A 14,962-nucleotide genomic window follows, 5' to 3' on the forward strand; every position below is an offset into this window, starting at 1 on the left:
AAGTTGGCTCCTCAAGTGAAGTGTTAGTGGAGGAGGTGTCTGTTCGCCCACTCGTTCTCCCAGGTCTAGACCTCTGTCGGACTCCCTGGTTCAGGAGAGGCATGTCGAAAGCCGAAAGGAGGCGAGTGGGGCTTGCTCCCAACAGTCGCCCTTAAGTATTCCTGTTGTGCAATCCCAGGATGCTTCCACACGCCATAGAAAAGGCGCTGCTGGGGATGTGTCTTCTAGTGGTGCTGATTCTTTGACTCCTCCTCGAAGTGGCCGCTTCAAGCATTCTTCTTGCCCTCTCAAGAGGTCTCGCGCCGTCTCTCCTGCAGTGATTCCTAAGGAAAGATTGTTGACGGATCCACAAGCGGGCTGTAGCTTCTGGGAGGATCCTGAAGCTTTTTCCTCCTCCTCTTCAGTGGATTCGCCCCCTCGTCGGAAGGAAGCTACGCGTACCATTGCTAGTAATAAGCGTGATTTCGTACCAGGAGTGTCTACATCTCGTCCAGCTTCATCGCAGATAGAGCCTCCTTCTACTACCGGTCAACAAGATCCCCGTTTTGTCGCTCAAGTTACGGACAAATTGACGGATCTTATTCAGTTCTTTTGTGGCGCTCGTGCTGCTTCGGGAGCACCTGTTGCGGAGGGGCTTCCTTTGAATGCGCCACAAGTCTTGGCGCAAGAGCCTCCCACTTCGCATGCACCAGTGAAGAGGCTTAACCAGGCGCTTCAGCATTCTTCTCTGGCTCCGGATACGCCACGTTCTGTTGGTGAGGCGCCACTTCAGCATGGCGCGGCGCCACACCTGGCGGATTTGGCACCACTTCAGCATGGCGCGGCGCCACATCGGCATGGTCGCAAGACTTTCGATTCCATGAGACCTACGTTTCGTCAGGAGTTTCAAGAAACAGTTCCTGCACACCAATTGTCTCCTGTGTCTTCTGAAGAAGAGGAAGATGAAGAAGATGTAGAAATGGAAGAGGACATTCCAGGAATCAAGGAGAAATCTTCTGGTTATAAGAAGTTACTCAAGTTTTTCGTTGAGAACTTTGGGGACTCTTTTAAGCCTTCGACTCGGCATCTCCCAGATCGCAGTTTAAGAGGGACAATGCCTCGGATCCAGCTCCTTTACACGCCTAGTATTGGCGAATTCGCCAGGAAGGCTATCAAGAAGATTAATACCTGGCTCTCAGACAAGAGAGAGCAAGGCTAGAGTATGTTTTGTCTTCCACCCTCCAGATTGGCTCATCGCAGCCGCATGTGGTACGAGACTGGAGAACGTTTTTCCTTGGGTGTATGGAGAACGTTTTTCCTTGGGTGTGTCTGCCTCCGCTCAAGGGGACTTCTCCAGTCTCGTGGATTCAAGTCGTCGCTCAGCTCTTCAGTCAGCGAAGATCTTCTTCACGCAGTCGGAGTTGGATCATCTTCTCTAGAGTATTTTCGCTGTTGTGGAGGTCATCAGTTTCCTAGATTGGTCAGTGGCGGCTCTGGCTAGGAAAGTCAAAGAATTCGGACTTTCGGATGCGCAGTTGACGGATTTCACTTCGGTAGTCGACTGCATAGACAAGGGAGTATGCGATAGTGCCTTGGAGCTAACTTCGGTTTTTGCAACCGGAGTTCTGAAGAAACGACAACTCTGGTGCTCTTTTTTGGCGAAGGGTGTATCCCGCAACCAGAGGTCTGCTCTCCTCTTTGCCCCTTTGTCGAAGGACCACTTGTTCCCGAAGGAATTAGTTCGAGAGATTGCTGAAGCTCTCACGCAAAAAGCAACACAGGACCTTTTGGCTCAGTCAGCAAAGAAACCGAAGAAGGCTACTCCTGAAGCAACTTCCACCAAAACTTCAGTGTTTTCAGACACTTCCAAGACGTTCAAGGGCAAGTCTGCTTCTCGGCCCTTTTCCAAGTTTCGTGGGAAAGGGAAATCCTCTACTCGACCTTCCAATATTCAACAAAAGAAATGAGTGTGCTGTCCTCCACACAGCAGTAGGTGCCAGACTCCAGTCGTTCTCGGAGGCCTGGCAAAAGGTCACTCAAGATCCTTGGACCTTACAGGTGATTCGGGAAGGGTACTCCATCCCATTCCAACAAAAGCCCCCATTGTCGGACGCTCCAGTCACTTTTCAAGCGTACTCCAACGACTCTCAGAAGTTTTGCGCCCTTCGAGAAGAAGTAGAAGGACTACTAAGGAAACAAGCCATCGAATTAGTGCCGACCCTATGCTCTCTGGTGTTTTACAACCGCCTCTTTTTAGTTTCGAAAGCATCGGGAGGTTGGAGGCCAGTTCTAGACTTGAGCGCATTGAACGTTTTTGTAAAGATGAAATTTTCGATGGAGACGACAGAGTCGGTGTTGGCATCTCTTCAACCGGGCGACTGGATGGTCTCGATAGACCTCCAGGATGCGTACTTCCATGTTCCAATCCATCAGTAATCAAGGAAGTTCCTGAGGTTTGTTTTCCAAGGCAAAGTATTCCAGTTCGGAGCTCTTTGTTTTGGACTGTCAACTGCACCTCAGGTGTTTACAAGAGTTCTGTCAGCGGTGGCGAAGAATCTTCACTTGCAAGGAATAAGGATGTCAATGTATCTGGACGACTGGCTTATGAAAGCACACTCCAAAGCCAAATGTGTGGCGGACCTAATAAAGACATTATCTCTGGCAAAGGAACTGGGTCTACTAGTCAATGTTCCGAAATCGTCCCTCTCACCATCACAACAGATAGTTTATTTGGGAGTGAGGATGGACTCTCTGGCTTTTCGGGCTTCTCCATCAATACGGAGAGTAGAGTCATGTCTAAGCAAGATAGACGACTTTCTACATCGCGAGGTTTGCTCAGCCAACCAGTGGATGAGCTTGCTGGGGACTTTAGCCTCGATGGAGAAGTTCGTAAAACTGGGGAGACTCAAGATGAGGCCTCTGCAGTTTTATCTACAAAGCCAATGGCCAAGCAAAACCCATCCGGATTCCTTTCTTTTCAAGATCTCAGATCGGATCAAGAAGGAGCTGGTCTGGTGGAATTCAAGAGAAAGACTAGAGGAGGGAACCCAGACCTCACACTCTTGTCAGACGCTTCGGATCAGGAGTGGGGAGCGACTTTAGACAACAAGGAATGTTCGGGCCAGTGGCAGGAAGAACAGAAAGAACTGCACATAAATGTGAAGGAACTGAAAGCGGTACATCTAGCCTTGATGCAATTTCAACAAGAGGTAAAAGGCAAGATAATTCTAGTTCAGTCGGACAACACGACAGCTCTTGCTTATATAAAAAAGCAGGGGGGCACTCATTCCTTCTCCCTATATCAGACGACCAAGGAACTTTTAGAATGGTCGGAAGAGAACGAGGTCACGTTATTGACCAGGTTCATAAAAGGCGAGAGGAATGTAACAGCGGATCTCTTAAGCAGGAAGAATCAAGTCTTGCCCACGGAATGGACCTTACATCCGCAGGTTTGCAAACAGTTATGGAATCTGTGGGGTTGTCCGCTAATAGACCTGTTTGCAACAGACAGAACAAAACGCCTCCCCGTATATTGCTCCCCAGATCCGGACGACAAGGCACTTTGGGTGGATGCAATGACAATGAGTTGGGATTGCCTGGAACTTTACGCTTTTCCACCTTTCAAAATTATCAGGAAGGTCCTGGAAAAGTTCAGGAACCACAAGAACACAAGATGACACTAATTGTTCCATTCTGGCCATCGAGGGAGTGGTTCCCAGATCTTCTCCTCCTTCTCGCAGATTTTCCGAGGATCCTCCCGTCGAGGAAAGATCTACTCAGACAGCCCCACTTCCTGAGGTTCCATCAGAACTTGTCTGCTCTACGGCTTGTCGCCTGCAGACTGTTGAGCGACTCCTCAGGAAGAGAGGCTTTTCAAAGGAGGTTGCAAGCGCTATTGCGCGACCCAGAAGAAAGTCTTCGGACGCAGTGTACCAGGCAAGATGGAGTCAGTTTAGACTGGTGCAATAGACATGGAGTTTCGTCTTCTAAAACCTCTCTAAATCAAATAGCGAAGTTCTTGCTATCCCTTTATAAGGAAAAAGGATTGTCTTTGAGCACAATTAAGGGGTATCGATCAATGCTTGCGTCGGTATTTAAGCACAGAGGTCTAGACATCTCGAACAGTCAGGATCTAACGGATTTACTTAAGTCTTTTAATACCTCGAAGACGAAAGTTCCTAAACAAATAGCATGGAATTTGGACATCGTTCTTAAATGGATTTGTTCAGATCAATTCGAACCTTTGGCAAATGTCCCGTTGAGAAATTTGACTAAGAAAACTATTTTTCTAGTAGCACTCGCAACAGCCAGGAGGGTGAGTGAGGTTCATGCCTTGGACAAAACTATTGGTTTCGCTCAAGGAAAAGCTGTATGTTCTTCCTCTCTTAGGTTCTTAGCGAAGAATGAAGATGCGTCCAGACCATGGCCTAGGTCTTTCAGCATTAAGAGCCTTTCAGATCTTGTGGGAGAAGGAGAACAAGAGAGATTGTTGTGCCCGGTGAGAGCCTTAAAGTTCTATATTCACCAAACAAAGGGAATCAGGGGCTCTTCGAGAACTTGTGGTGTTCTGTGAGAAACCCGACAAGACCACTTTCCAAGAATGCTCTTGCTTTCTTCTTAAGAGAAGTTATTTCGAAGCCCATGGGAATTGTCAGGACTCAGACACGGGAATTCTGAAAGTGATAGCACATGAGATAAGAGCTGTAGCTACATCTTTAGCTTTCAGGCACAATCTCTCAGTGCAAAAGATTGTGAATTCTACGTACATGGATGTAAGTCGGTCTTCATAATCGCATTACTTGTCAGAATTGAAGACAGATTTTGACAATGGCAGTACCTTAGGGCCTTTAGTGGTTACTGACACGGTGGTGGGTGAGGGAGAAAGAGGGTCAATCCTATCCGACTAACATTTTCTCCTTGATGTTGGAAATTGGGTTTGTTTATCTGTCTGTAGGTACTATGTTTGATGGTTTAGGAGTACCTACAGTCTTTTTAATTTTGTGGTTGAAAGTTTTTAATTTTTAATATTATGGTGATAGAGGTGATCCCTTATTGTTAATTTGGTACTGCGCCCAGAGCAAGGGCATACTAAGTCTTGTCCGTCACGGCGTTGTCCTCTCGGCAAGTACTAACAGATTGTATCTGACACCCGGATCCTTTATATCCTGTCAATACAATCGAGGGATAAGCAGACTACAGAGGCAGTAACCGCTGAGTCAGCAATCCTTCAAGGTAAGGAACTAAAATTCATGTTTTGATTTCTAACAATGTATGTGGCTGACATGGTCCCACCTCCACTAAAGGTGCCAATCAGCTATATGTAACTACCAGGTAAGTTCTATAAGTAAGAATGATATTTTTATGATAAAATAAGGTTTTACTTATACTTACCTGGTAGTTACATGAGTAAACCCGCCCACCTCCCCTCTCATGTCAAGTGGGCATAAAACTTAATGAGTTCTAGAACATTGTTGGGATAGCTCCTTGTTACCTATAGAGGCCGCTGGTAGAGGGATCACCTAGGTGTTTATAGCGCTAGCGGGAAATTTAAAATTCTGCCGTGACGTCAGAGACGACAGCTATATGTAACTACCAGGTAAGTATAAGTAAAACCTTATTTTATCATAAAAATATGTTTTCCTTGCTTTTCCTTAAAGATGTGGAACTTTCATTTGAAATTACAGCATTATAGCATGCAGTCTTTTCCTGAATGAATGAAAGAGCAATCTTGTAGTTTCTTTCTTTAGTATTAAGCCCAGTCTTGAGTGTTGGGGGCATGTAGGTACACAAAATGGGAAGGAATGTCATTTGTTGGCTGTCAGACCCAGGCACATGGGTCTCATTATCACCATTTCTGCTTGGGCGGCTTTCTCTGTAAGTCAACTCTTATGTTGCCTTACTCCCTGAGAGGGATCTACCTTCTGGCAGCAGTACTGTCCAGAAAGGATTCCAGATCTGGTTTGAATGTTTTGGGTTCCATTTAAGAAACCCTTAGTGTGCTTAGCTGGGCTGATTTTTGCCTAGCTGTACTAACCAACCATCCTTTTCTCAGTGTAGGAATTGGCTATCATTAACAGTTGGTGAGACTTATCCAAAATAATGTATATTTTTTAGATAAAATTTTTCATTTGGATACTTAACTATTGTCAAAGTGTGACCCAGTCAGCCTCCTTACAACTTTGTGGGTTTTCACAACAAATTTTGGTGAGAACTAAAACATTTGAAATACAGTTCGTGGAGAACAGATGAACAAGATGGTGATCTGGGTTAGCCAAGTGATGATGATCATTTTATTCTGAATGCCAATTGCACCTGCTGGTGCAGTGATATAACTATCTTTAACGGTAGGTACTGTAAGTAATCAAGTAATAAACTTTATGAAAATTTACATATTGTCTTTTCACATTGTCATTATCCACTCTGATGTGGTAATTCAATCCGATTAAGTATTCTTGAGTAAGAAATTTACTGATGTACAGTACAGCAGATTTCCTCTCGTGGTGGAATAAATCCTACTCTAACAAAAAACTTTCAGTGATGAATTAGCTTTTTGTATAGCATTTTGGTGCTTTTGTTTTGTTTCCTTGACTCCTTTTAATTACTGATGATTATCATTTCAAATGTGTGGTATATAATTTTTTCTATTTGTATTTTTTCGTTGTTACCTTTTGCAAGTTATCCTCTCATATTTTTCTAACCAGTCTTTGTGTCTGTTTTTCTTGAAAAAATTGTATATCTCAGTGGCTGTTGGACGAATCATGCACATTATCATGGAGCATAGTCACCGCAAGAGTCAGAGCCTCCAACGTCCTCGTGGACCCAGACCAAATCCTGCCCCTGGCTTAATGGGACCAAGACCTGGGAGTGGGCCGAGAGGCCCAAGGCCCCTGGTATTTCGACCTCCTAGACCTGACATGTCTGCTCCACCTCCGCAGTCGCATCCCCCGCCTCCTCTTACTAATGTAAGCCTCTCAAGTATTAACATAAGATTTTCATTATTTAATAAAAGGCATCCATATAGTGAGTAAATTTGTGGTAATATATATTTCAGGTGAGAGTTAAGCCAAGAACTTCCTTGTATTTGGCCTGTTATGTTGCTTCCAATATCTGGTCATCACAAGACTGCATTGAACTGCCAACTCTGAATTTCTTAATTTTGGAGAAAAAGCAGTTAAAGTAAAATTAGTTGTGAGTGGTGATTCATGCTTTAGAAACTTTAAAGAATTTGTAATCATCTCACAAAAATCTGTAATAGCAAATTAGAATCTGGACATTGCTTCACACTGGTACAGTACTGATACTTTAGTTCTACAGTAGTTTCATTAAAGCAAAAATTACTTACCATAATGTAATTTATTCTGTCATTTTTATGATGTCATAGACATTATGCACAAAAACTAGATACTGTAGGTAGTGCAAAAATAGAAACAGTGGCCTTGCTAATAATAATAAAGTTGGTCATTTCCTAGAAATTCATAGATAGTACTTGAAAACTTTTGCTTTGATATCTGTAATGCATTCATAGTAAAAGCTCCATGGTTCAAGATTTGATTACAGTTGCACCTCAACTTAGTGGAATTCATTACTTAACCCAATCACACCCAGCCTGTGGTAAGGCTTCTCATGTTACTATCCCAGGTCTCGCTGATCTGTCATTGCGGTGAAAACGCACTCATTTAATTTATTTGATCTTTTCCATATATATACTCAAATGATTTTTTATTTATGTTTTATTTCACCCTCCAAACTTACTATTGTAATCTACTGATATATATATATATATATATATATATATATATATATATATATATATATATATATATATATATATATATATATATATATATATATATATATATATATATATATATATATGTATATATATATATATATATATATATATATATATATATATATATATATATATATATATATATATATATATATATATATATATATATATATATATATATATATATTTCTGAGTCCAGTCCCGTGTCAGCGGTGAAATTCCATTACAGCACGAATTTTCTAGGTATAACCTTGCTAGATATACCAGAGAAAAAGAGCTTTCAGGAAAGCTGGGGTTACTACCCCAGTCGAAAGCGTCTTCTAGGAAGACGTCGGTATAAGGAGGGTGAGTGAATACCACTACCACGGAAACCTACTCGAAAGATCTCTCCTATCAAAACCCCGGAACAGAGCGGTGAGCGTTACAGCCCCACACCAAACACCCGCCAGGGGACGGCGACACCAGCGCCACCTACAACATTCCATTTTCTAGCACGTGAAATCGCTGTTTCTTTTGTGTGCTCGTCTCCATTATTTTGGATTTTTCTGCTTTCTGAGATGGCGTCGAGCAGCTTTACCATTTCCAAGTTAAGTACCATCTTCTTGTGGGGTTTTGTTCTGATTTTTGGCTGTTAAGGTCTCGTATTTTCATAAATATTGAGATCTTATTATGTCGCCACGGCGTCCCCTGCCAGCCATGTCGACCGCGAGGCGACTCCTTCTGTTCTTTTCAGTTGGAGTTGTCTCCTCGTCGTTATAGATAAATTTTGCCCCTTTGGTCCCCTTCCTGGTGGTTCCTTGCGGTGGCTCCCCCCCCCTTATGAATTATTTCATTGGCCTACGGGCCTTGGTGAGAGTGATGCCCGTCCTAGGTTCCCCCAGGTTGGGTTCCTGTTATTTTTGGTCTTACTAGGCTAATTAATTTTGCTTGAAGATGGTGCTCTCTCTTTTAGTTTTATTTTTATTATTTTGTTGTTAGTTTACCTCGGGTGCTGGCGGCAGCCTCAGATCTAACCGCTTCCCCGTGGTAGGCTACGCTCTCTGTTGAGCACATTTTAGTTTTTATGAGTGATGGTTATTTTGTGGAGTAGGCTGTTTGCTTCCATCCCCTTGCCCTGGGTGGGGAGTTCAGGTTGAGGGAGTTTTGTTGCGGTTTCCTCCGGGATCGTTTTTCGGTGGGCAGAGTGAGCCCCTTAGTCCTCTTCCTCCATTTAGGGGGAATCGAGTTCTTGGGTTGTGTTTCCTCTAGGCTAGTCGCCCCCTTGCCCGCCATTCTCGATCCTGGTTGGTTCTCAGCACAAAATTTCTCTCCCTGTTGCTTCCTCCTCCCTTCTGCCCTCCTTTTTCCTAGCCTATATTAAGGTTAGGTCCATATTAGGCTTCGCCTAGGTAGAAGTCGGGCTTCGGGTTGTGTTGCTTCCGGTCATTCTACCCTTCCAAGATTCATCGTCTGGGAGGTATGGTGCAGTTGAGCGGGTGAGCTTCTCCCCGTCTCCTGTTCCTTCCTGGTAGCCTACTCCTCCTCCTTCCCCCCCCCCCTCCTCCTCTCCCCAGCCTTGCTCTACTCGTGCGGGTGACGCTAGATGGCGTTTTCTCCGAGTTCAGGGACTTCTCCTATTGGTTGAGAGATTCGCTCCCTCCCATATCGTCCCTAGCATCGCTGTATTGGGGTTGGTGGTTTGTTTACTCGAACGTGTTCGAGTCCCTATCCATTAGTCTCCCCTCGGGTTACGCTTGATACGGTAACAATATATTGCTTCAGCCTATGTTATGAACATACGAGCATTTTACCTGTCTTGTTTCTCCGGCGCGGGAAGTAAGTGGAAGGTTTTTCATTTTGAGAGGAGCGGATCCTTCCGTCCTCTTGAGTTCTTACCATCACTTATTACTGTTATTATTTTTGTTTTTGTTTTAGATAAGTCTGTTTATCTACAGGAATATTTTCCTTAATTCATTATATATATTATATAAAGTGAGTCCGGTCCTATACCCGGGCTCCGCCGTTATTTTACTGGCAGCCCTTATGGTTGGTTCCTGGTCTCTCTTTCCTTCATTCCCGGAGTACTCGGGGTCTGAAAAACTTTACCTTCCACTCTGTGTAATTTAGAGCTTATTGGCCCAGTTTATGATTAGGGAGTTCTTCTCCGCCGGAGTATTCCGGTTGCAGTTGAGTTTCCGGCCTCGCCAGCTTTAGTTTGCTTAGGTGGGAGGTTCATGTACTTTTCTACTTACAGACTGTTAGCTGTGAGGAGCCGGGTGCACCGCCTCCTCCAACAACCTTACGGTCACGTAGTTTGCCGGACCCACGCTGGTTGTGCGGTCCGACTGGATGACCTGGTTGTCTGGCACCCTGATGGTTGTGAGGTTTGCTTCGCTCTCTGCACAACTGTCCAGGATGAGTCGGTAAGTAACAGTCTTTACATTACTCCTGCCTTATGCTCGTATATTGTTTATGAGGTTCCGGAATGGTTTTCGTTCTTAGCTAATTGTTGGCTTTCTTACAGGCGGACGAAGCTTCCAAGAAGTCTGCCTTGGAATCCCTCCGGGCCTGGGTGGCTGGGTTTGGTAGGAACGTTCCGTCGGGGAAGCCCTACGTCCTCGACGCCAGGTTGAGGGACTTGCTCTACCCCGGCGCACGGGTGGCGGCCGCAGTGCCTGAAGACCTTGCCACCCCTATCATCCAGCAAATCCGGGATGAGACCCAGCCACCCCAAGTGGATATCCTCTACGCTGAGGTCTCGGAGGACGTAGCCGCCATGGATCTCAACCTGGAACCCATGAACATAGAGCAGGACCAGGTGGTAAGTGGTGAGGTAAGTGAGGTTGTTGGGGGCGGGCCCCTTTATTTGACTCCCCTGCTTCATCAATTTCTTCCTTTTTCAGGTTTTGTGAAGTCTTCCTCCTTGGGTGATAGAGCTCCATCTGCTATCCCCAAGTTGAAGTTGAAGACTTCATGGAAGGCGAAGGGCTACAAGTCCTCGACCTTCCAAGAAGGCATCGCCCTTCCCCGTCGAAGGCTAAGGTCTCAGGACCTGTAGCCTCCGGGAGCAAGTCTGGTTCCTCCAGCAAAGGCGCGAGTAAGAGGGCTGCAAAACCAAGCCCTCCTCGCCAACCTGCTTTCGACGCAGAGGCCTTTGCCAATCAGCTTTATAAGCGTTTTTACGGAGGACCTAGATTCGAGATTTAACAAAATCTCCGAAAAGTTGGCCAGTCATGATAACATACTGGCGGGAATGGCTCACCCACCCCAGCCGAACCACAGTATGTTATCCCGACACTGCGGACCTCCCGCTGTTTGATGTCGGTAACCCTTGGCGTTTTGCACTCCGGGCCATCCAACATGATGGCAAACTGACACTTGATGGTCTTGGCACGAGACGGTTGGAGGAATGGAGTTCTTCCCCCGATCTCCTGCCCCCTTACCCAGGCTTCGTGAGGCTTACGGAGGAAGCTTGGATTAGGTCAGACAAGGTTCCTAGGAGACTGTCATCGTCCCCTAGGGACCAAGCTCAGTCGGCTCTTCTGCGCACTCTGACGGAGTGGCAGGCAGACAACACTGAAGTTGACTCCTTTCAAGGGCAACTTCACTATGTTTGCCCTGGGAGACAACCTTCCCACCCCTTGCTTGGACAAAGTCGCTCTGGCTACGGCCCGAGCGTGCTTTGATGGTAATCCGTTACCACAGCTAAGGGAGACAGACCCTACTTCCTGGTATTCCCAGGAAGTAATGAGTTCTGGTTGAAGCCCCGTCCACTTTCACGGTCGGGGAAGCTGGACCCTTCTGCGCTTCCACGCAGTTCAGTGAGCAGCTCCCCAAGCTGCCGGAAGCTCTTTTGAAAGCGGAGTTTGATGCTCGGGTTAAGTTAGCCCGGTCCTTGAACTCCGTATGCCTTACTGAAGCTACTGCCGTCTCCTGCTCGGACGAGCCTTTCTTCCAGGTATTGGCTAAATCCTTGCTGGCAGGCTTCCAGTCTGACTTATTTGAGTTTATCATGGCCAGACTGGAATGTCGGAAGTTCATCTTTGCCGATGCGACTATCCGCCACGAGCCTAACAAGCTCGTGAAAAGCTCGATCTGGGGACCTAACCTCTTCCCTGAAGAGGAGGTCACAAATGTTATGGCCGAGGCTACACGGGCCAACCAAGTCTTCGTTCTCGCTGGGGCATTTCTGCCTATAAGCGTAAGACCCCAGAATCGGCCGGCCCCCAATCGAGAGGAGGCAAACGCCCAGGAGGCATAAGAGGCCCCACCATCAGGCGGTAGTCCAAGCCGTCCCGGTCTCGGCAGTGGCACAGCCTTCTACTTCAAAGGCTCACCCCCAACAGTATGTGCTGGTCCAACCAGCTGCACCTCCTATGTGGCTCACCGGCATACAACCCACATATGAAGGCCGTGGTTACTTTCACGGCCTTAATAGGGTTGCAAGGGGAGGAAGAGGCAAAGCCCTCATAGAGGGAAGCCCAACACCACCCCAAGGGGAAGACCTGGACGTGGTAGGGGAATAAACCCGCTCCCTCCCACTGAGAGAACACAGGTAGGCGGTCGCCTGTTTTGGTTCAGGGACCAATGGACCTTCAGCCCTTGGGCACACAGCATTGTGTCCAAAGGACTAGGATGGAGCTGGATCAAAACCTCCTCCTCTAACCAGGTTTTACCAGCCACCCACATCAATCCTAAAGGATTACGTGACAGAATTGCTCAACAAACGAGCAATAAAGAAAGTAAGGCACCTAAAGTTTCAAGGCAGGTTATTCACTGTTCCCAAAAAGACTCCGATCAGCAAAGAGTGATCCTGGATCTGTCGGCGTCTAAATCTCTACATAAAATGCGACAAATTTACGCATGCTTACGGTAGCTCAAGGTACGGACTCTACTTCCGCGTGGAGCCGTCACCACCTCTATCGATCTTTCAGACGCTTATTATCACGTCCCGGTTGCGCGGAACTTCTCTCAGTTCCTCGGTTTCAGACTCGGGAATCAAGCCTACTCCTTCAGGGTCATGCCCTTCGGTCTGAACATTGCGCCCAGGATATTCACAAAGCTGGCGGACACGGTAGTACAACAACTCCGGTCTCAAGGGATATCCCTAGCAGCATATTTGGACGATTGGATAATTTGGGCACCAACAGTTCCGGAGTGTCAGAAAGCTACGTCCATAGTCATCAATTTCCTGGAGTCGCTAGGTTTTCAACTGAACAGAGAAGTCCCGCCTGACTCCGGGTCCCGGTTTCAGTGGTTGGGTCTCCAGTGGGATCTGTCATCTCACACGCTGTCCCTTCCGCCTCCCAAGAGGAAAGAGATAGCATCTCTCACCAGGAGATTCCTCAAAAATCCATCAGCATCCCGCCGGTCCCAAGAAAGGGTCCTTGGGTCTCTTCAGTTTGCCTCAGTGACAGACCTGCTATTAAAAGCGAAATTAAAAGACATAAACAGAGTGTGGCGGAGTCGAGCCAATGTCAAGCTCAGAGACAAGGTCTCCTCCATTCCTCAAATCTTAAAGACAAGATTGCGACCTGGACCTCGGTCAAAGGCCTGTCCAATACAGTTCCGCTTCAATTTCCCCCTCCGGCACTAGTTGTTCACACAGACGCTTCCCTAAGCGGCTGGGGGGATATTCACCAAAACAAAAAGTACAAGGAACGTGGTCCACAATGTTTCAGCAGTTCCATATAAACACCCTGGAAGCTATGGCGGTCTTTCTAACTCTGAAGAAAATCCGCCCCCCAACCGGATTCATATCAGGTTGGTATTGGACAGCGCAGTGGTAGTTCATTGCATCAACAGGGGCGGCTCCAAATCAGGCCGAGTAAACCAAGTAATGGTTGCTATCTTCTCCTGGCGAACAAGCACGGCTGGCACCTGTCAGCCACCCACCTAGCGGGGTAGTGCGGAACGTGGTGGCGGATTCCCTGTCCAGGACTACTCCGTTGGAGACGGAGTGGTCCCTGGACGTGGAATCTTTCAAATGGATTTGCCGCCGGGTTCCGGGCCTCCAAGTGGATCTGTTCGCAACGGAGAGCAACTTCAAGCTCCCCTGTTATGTGGCCCCAACCTGGACCCTCAGGCGTTGCCATAGACGCAATGACAGTAGATTGGAACAATTGGGAGAAGATTTATCTTTTCCCCCAATAAATTTACTGCTGAAAGTTTTACACAAACTCAGGACATTCAAAGGTCAATTAGCCCTAGTAGCCCCTATTGGCCGAAGAGCAATTGGTTCCCTCTTCTTCAGGAACTGGGATTACGGAGTCTTGGATTCCCAAGCCCATTCTGACTCAGACAGTACAAACCAAGACTGTGTCAGCTTCCTCAAGAATTCAGAATGCCCTAGTTTTATGGACTTTATAAAATTCGCAGCCCAAAAGGAGCAAACATTGACCCTGTCAACACTCTGTTTTTAGAATCAGATAAAAGAGATTCTACTATTAGACAGTATGACTCAGCAGTCAAAAATTAGCCTCCTTCCTAAAAGCATCTGAAGCCAAAATCATGACAGCTAATTTAGGAGTTTCCTTCTTTAGATCATTGTTTGAGAAAGGCCTTGCTCCGGCCACTATTACCACAATCAAGTCAGCATTAAAGAAAGTATTTCTTTCGGCTTTAAAATCGACCTTACAGATTCTTACTTTTCATCTATCCCCAGAGCATGCGCTCGTCTGAGACCAGTATCACGCCCACAGTCTGTTACGTGGTTTCTCAATGACGTCCTCAAGTTAGCATCAGAGATGGATAACTTTCATTGCTCTTATCAGGATCTGTTAAGGAAGACTTTATTTTTGATTAGCTTGGCTTCAGGTGCTAGAATCTCAGAGCTGTCGGCTCTCACTAGAGGTGATAATTATGTGAACTTCCTCCCATCTGGAGAGGTCCTCCTTTCCCTGACCCTAGATTTTTAGCTAAGAACGAAGACCCACAGGACAGGTGGTCTCCTTGGAAGGTGGTGCCCCTTCCTCAAGACCAGTCTTTATGTCCAGTTTATACACTTAAATCTTACCTTTTAAGAACTCCACAGAGTAAGTCGGGTCCTCTTTTTATCAGGAGAAAGGTGGTACTCTTTCACTAAATGCTATAAGACAACAAATTCTATATTTCATTAAACAGGCCAACCCAGATTCAGTTCCCAAGGTTCATGATATTCGAGCAGTTGCTACTTCCATTAATTACTTTCATAATATGGACTTCTCAGAACTA

The 14,962-nt window shown here is 46.2% G+C and overlaps 1 protein-coding gene across 4 annotated transcripts in view; it reads left to right on the forward strand.

Annotated features, from left to right (window-relative positions):
• Nucleotides 1-14,962, forward strand: part of LOC136843709 (uncharacterized) — a 323,506-nt gene that overhangs the window by 107,215 nt on the left and 201,329 nt on the right. For all 4 annotated transcript variants that reach the window (XM_067112299.1, XM_067112297.1, XM_067112300.1 and 1 more), the window contains exon 5: nucleotides 6,721-6,941. In XM_067112299.1, the coding sequence (XP_066968400.1) occupies nucleotides 6,721-6,941 (221 nt within the window). The remainder of the gene's footprint in view (nucleotides 1-6,720; nucleotides 6,942-14,962) is intronic.

The sequence above is a fragment of the Macrobrachium rosenbergii genome, chromosome 12 (genome assembly GCF_040412425.1).
Source record: "Macrobrachium rosenbergii isolate ZJJX-2024 chromosome 12, ASM4041242v1, whole genome shotgun sequence".
Classification (NCBI taxonomy): Eukaryota; Metazoa; Arthropoda; class Malacostraca; order Decapoda; family Palaemonidae; genus Macrobrachium; species Macrobrachium rosenbergii.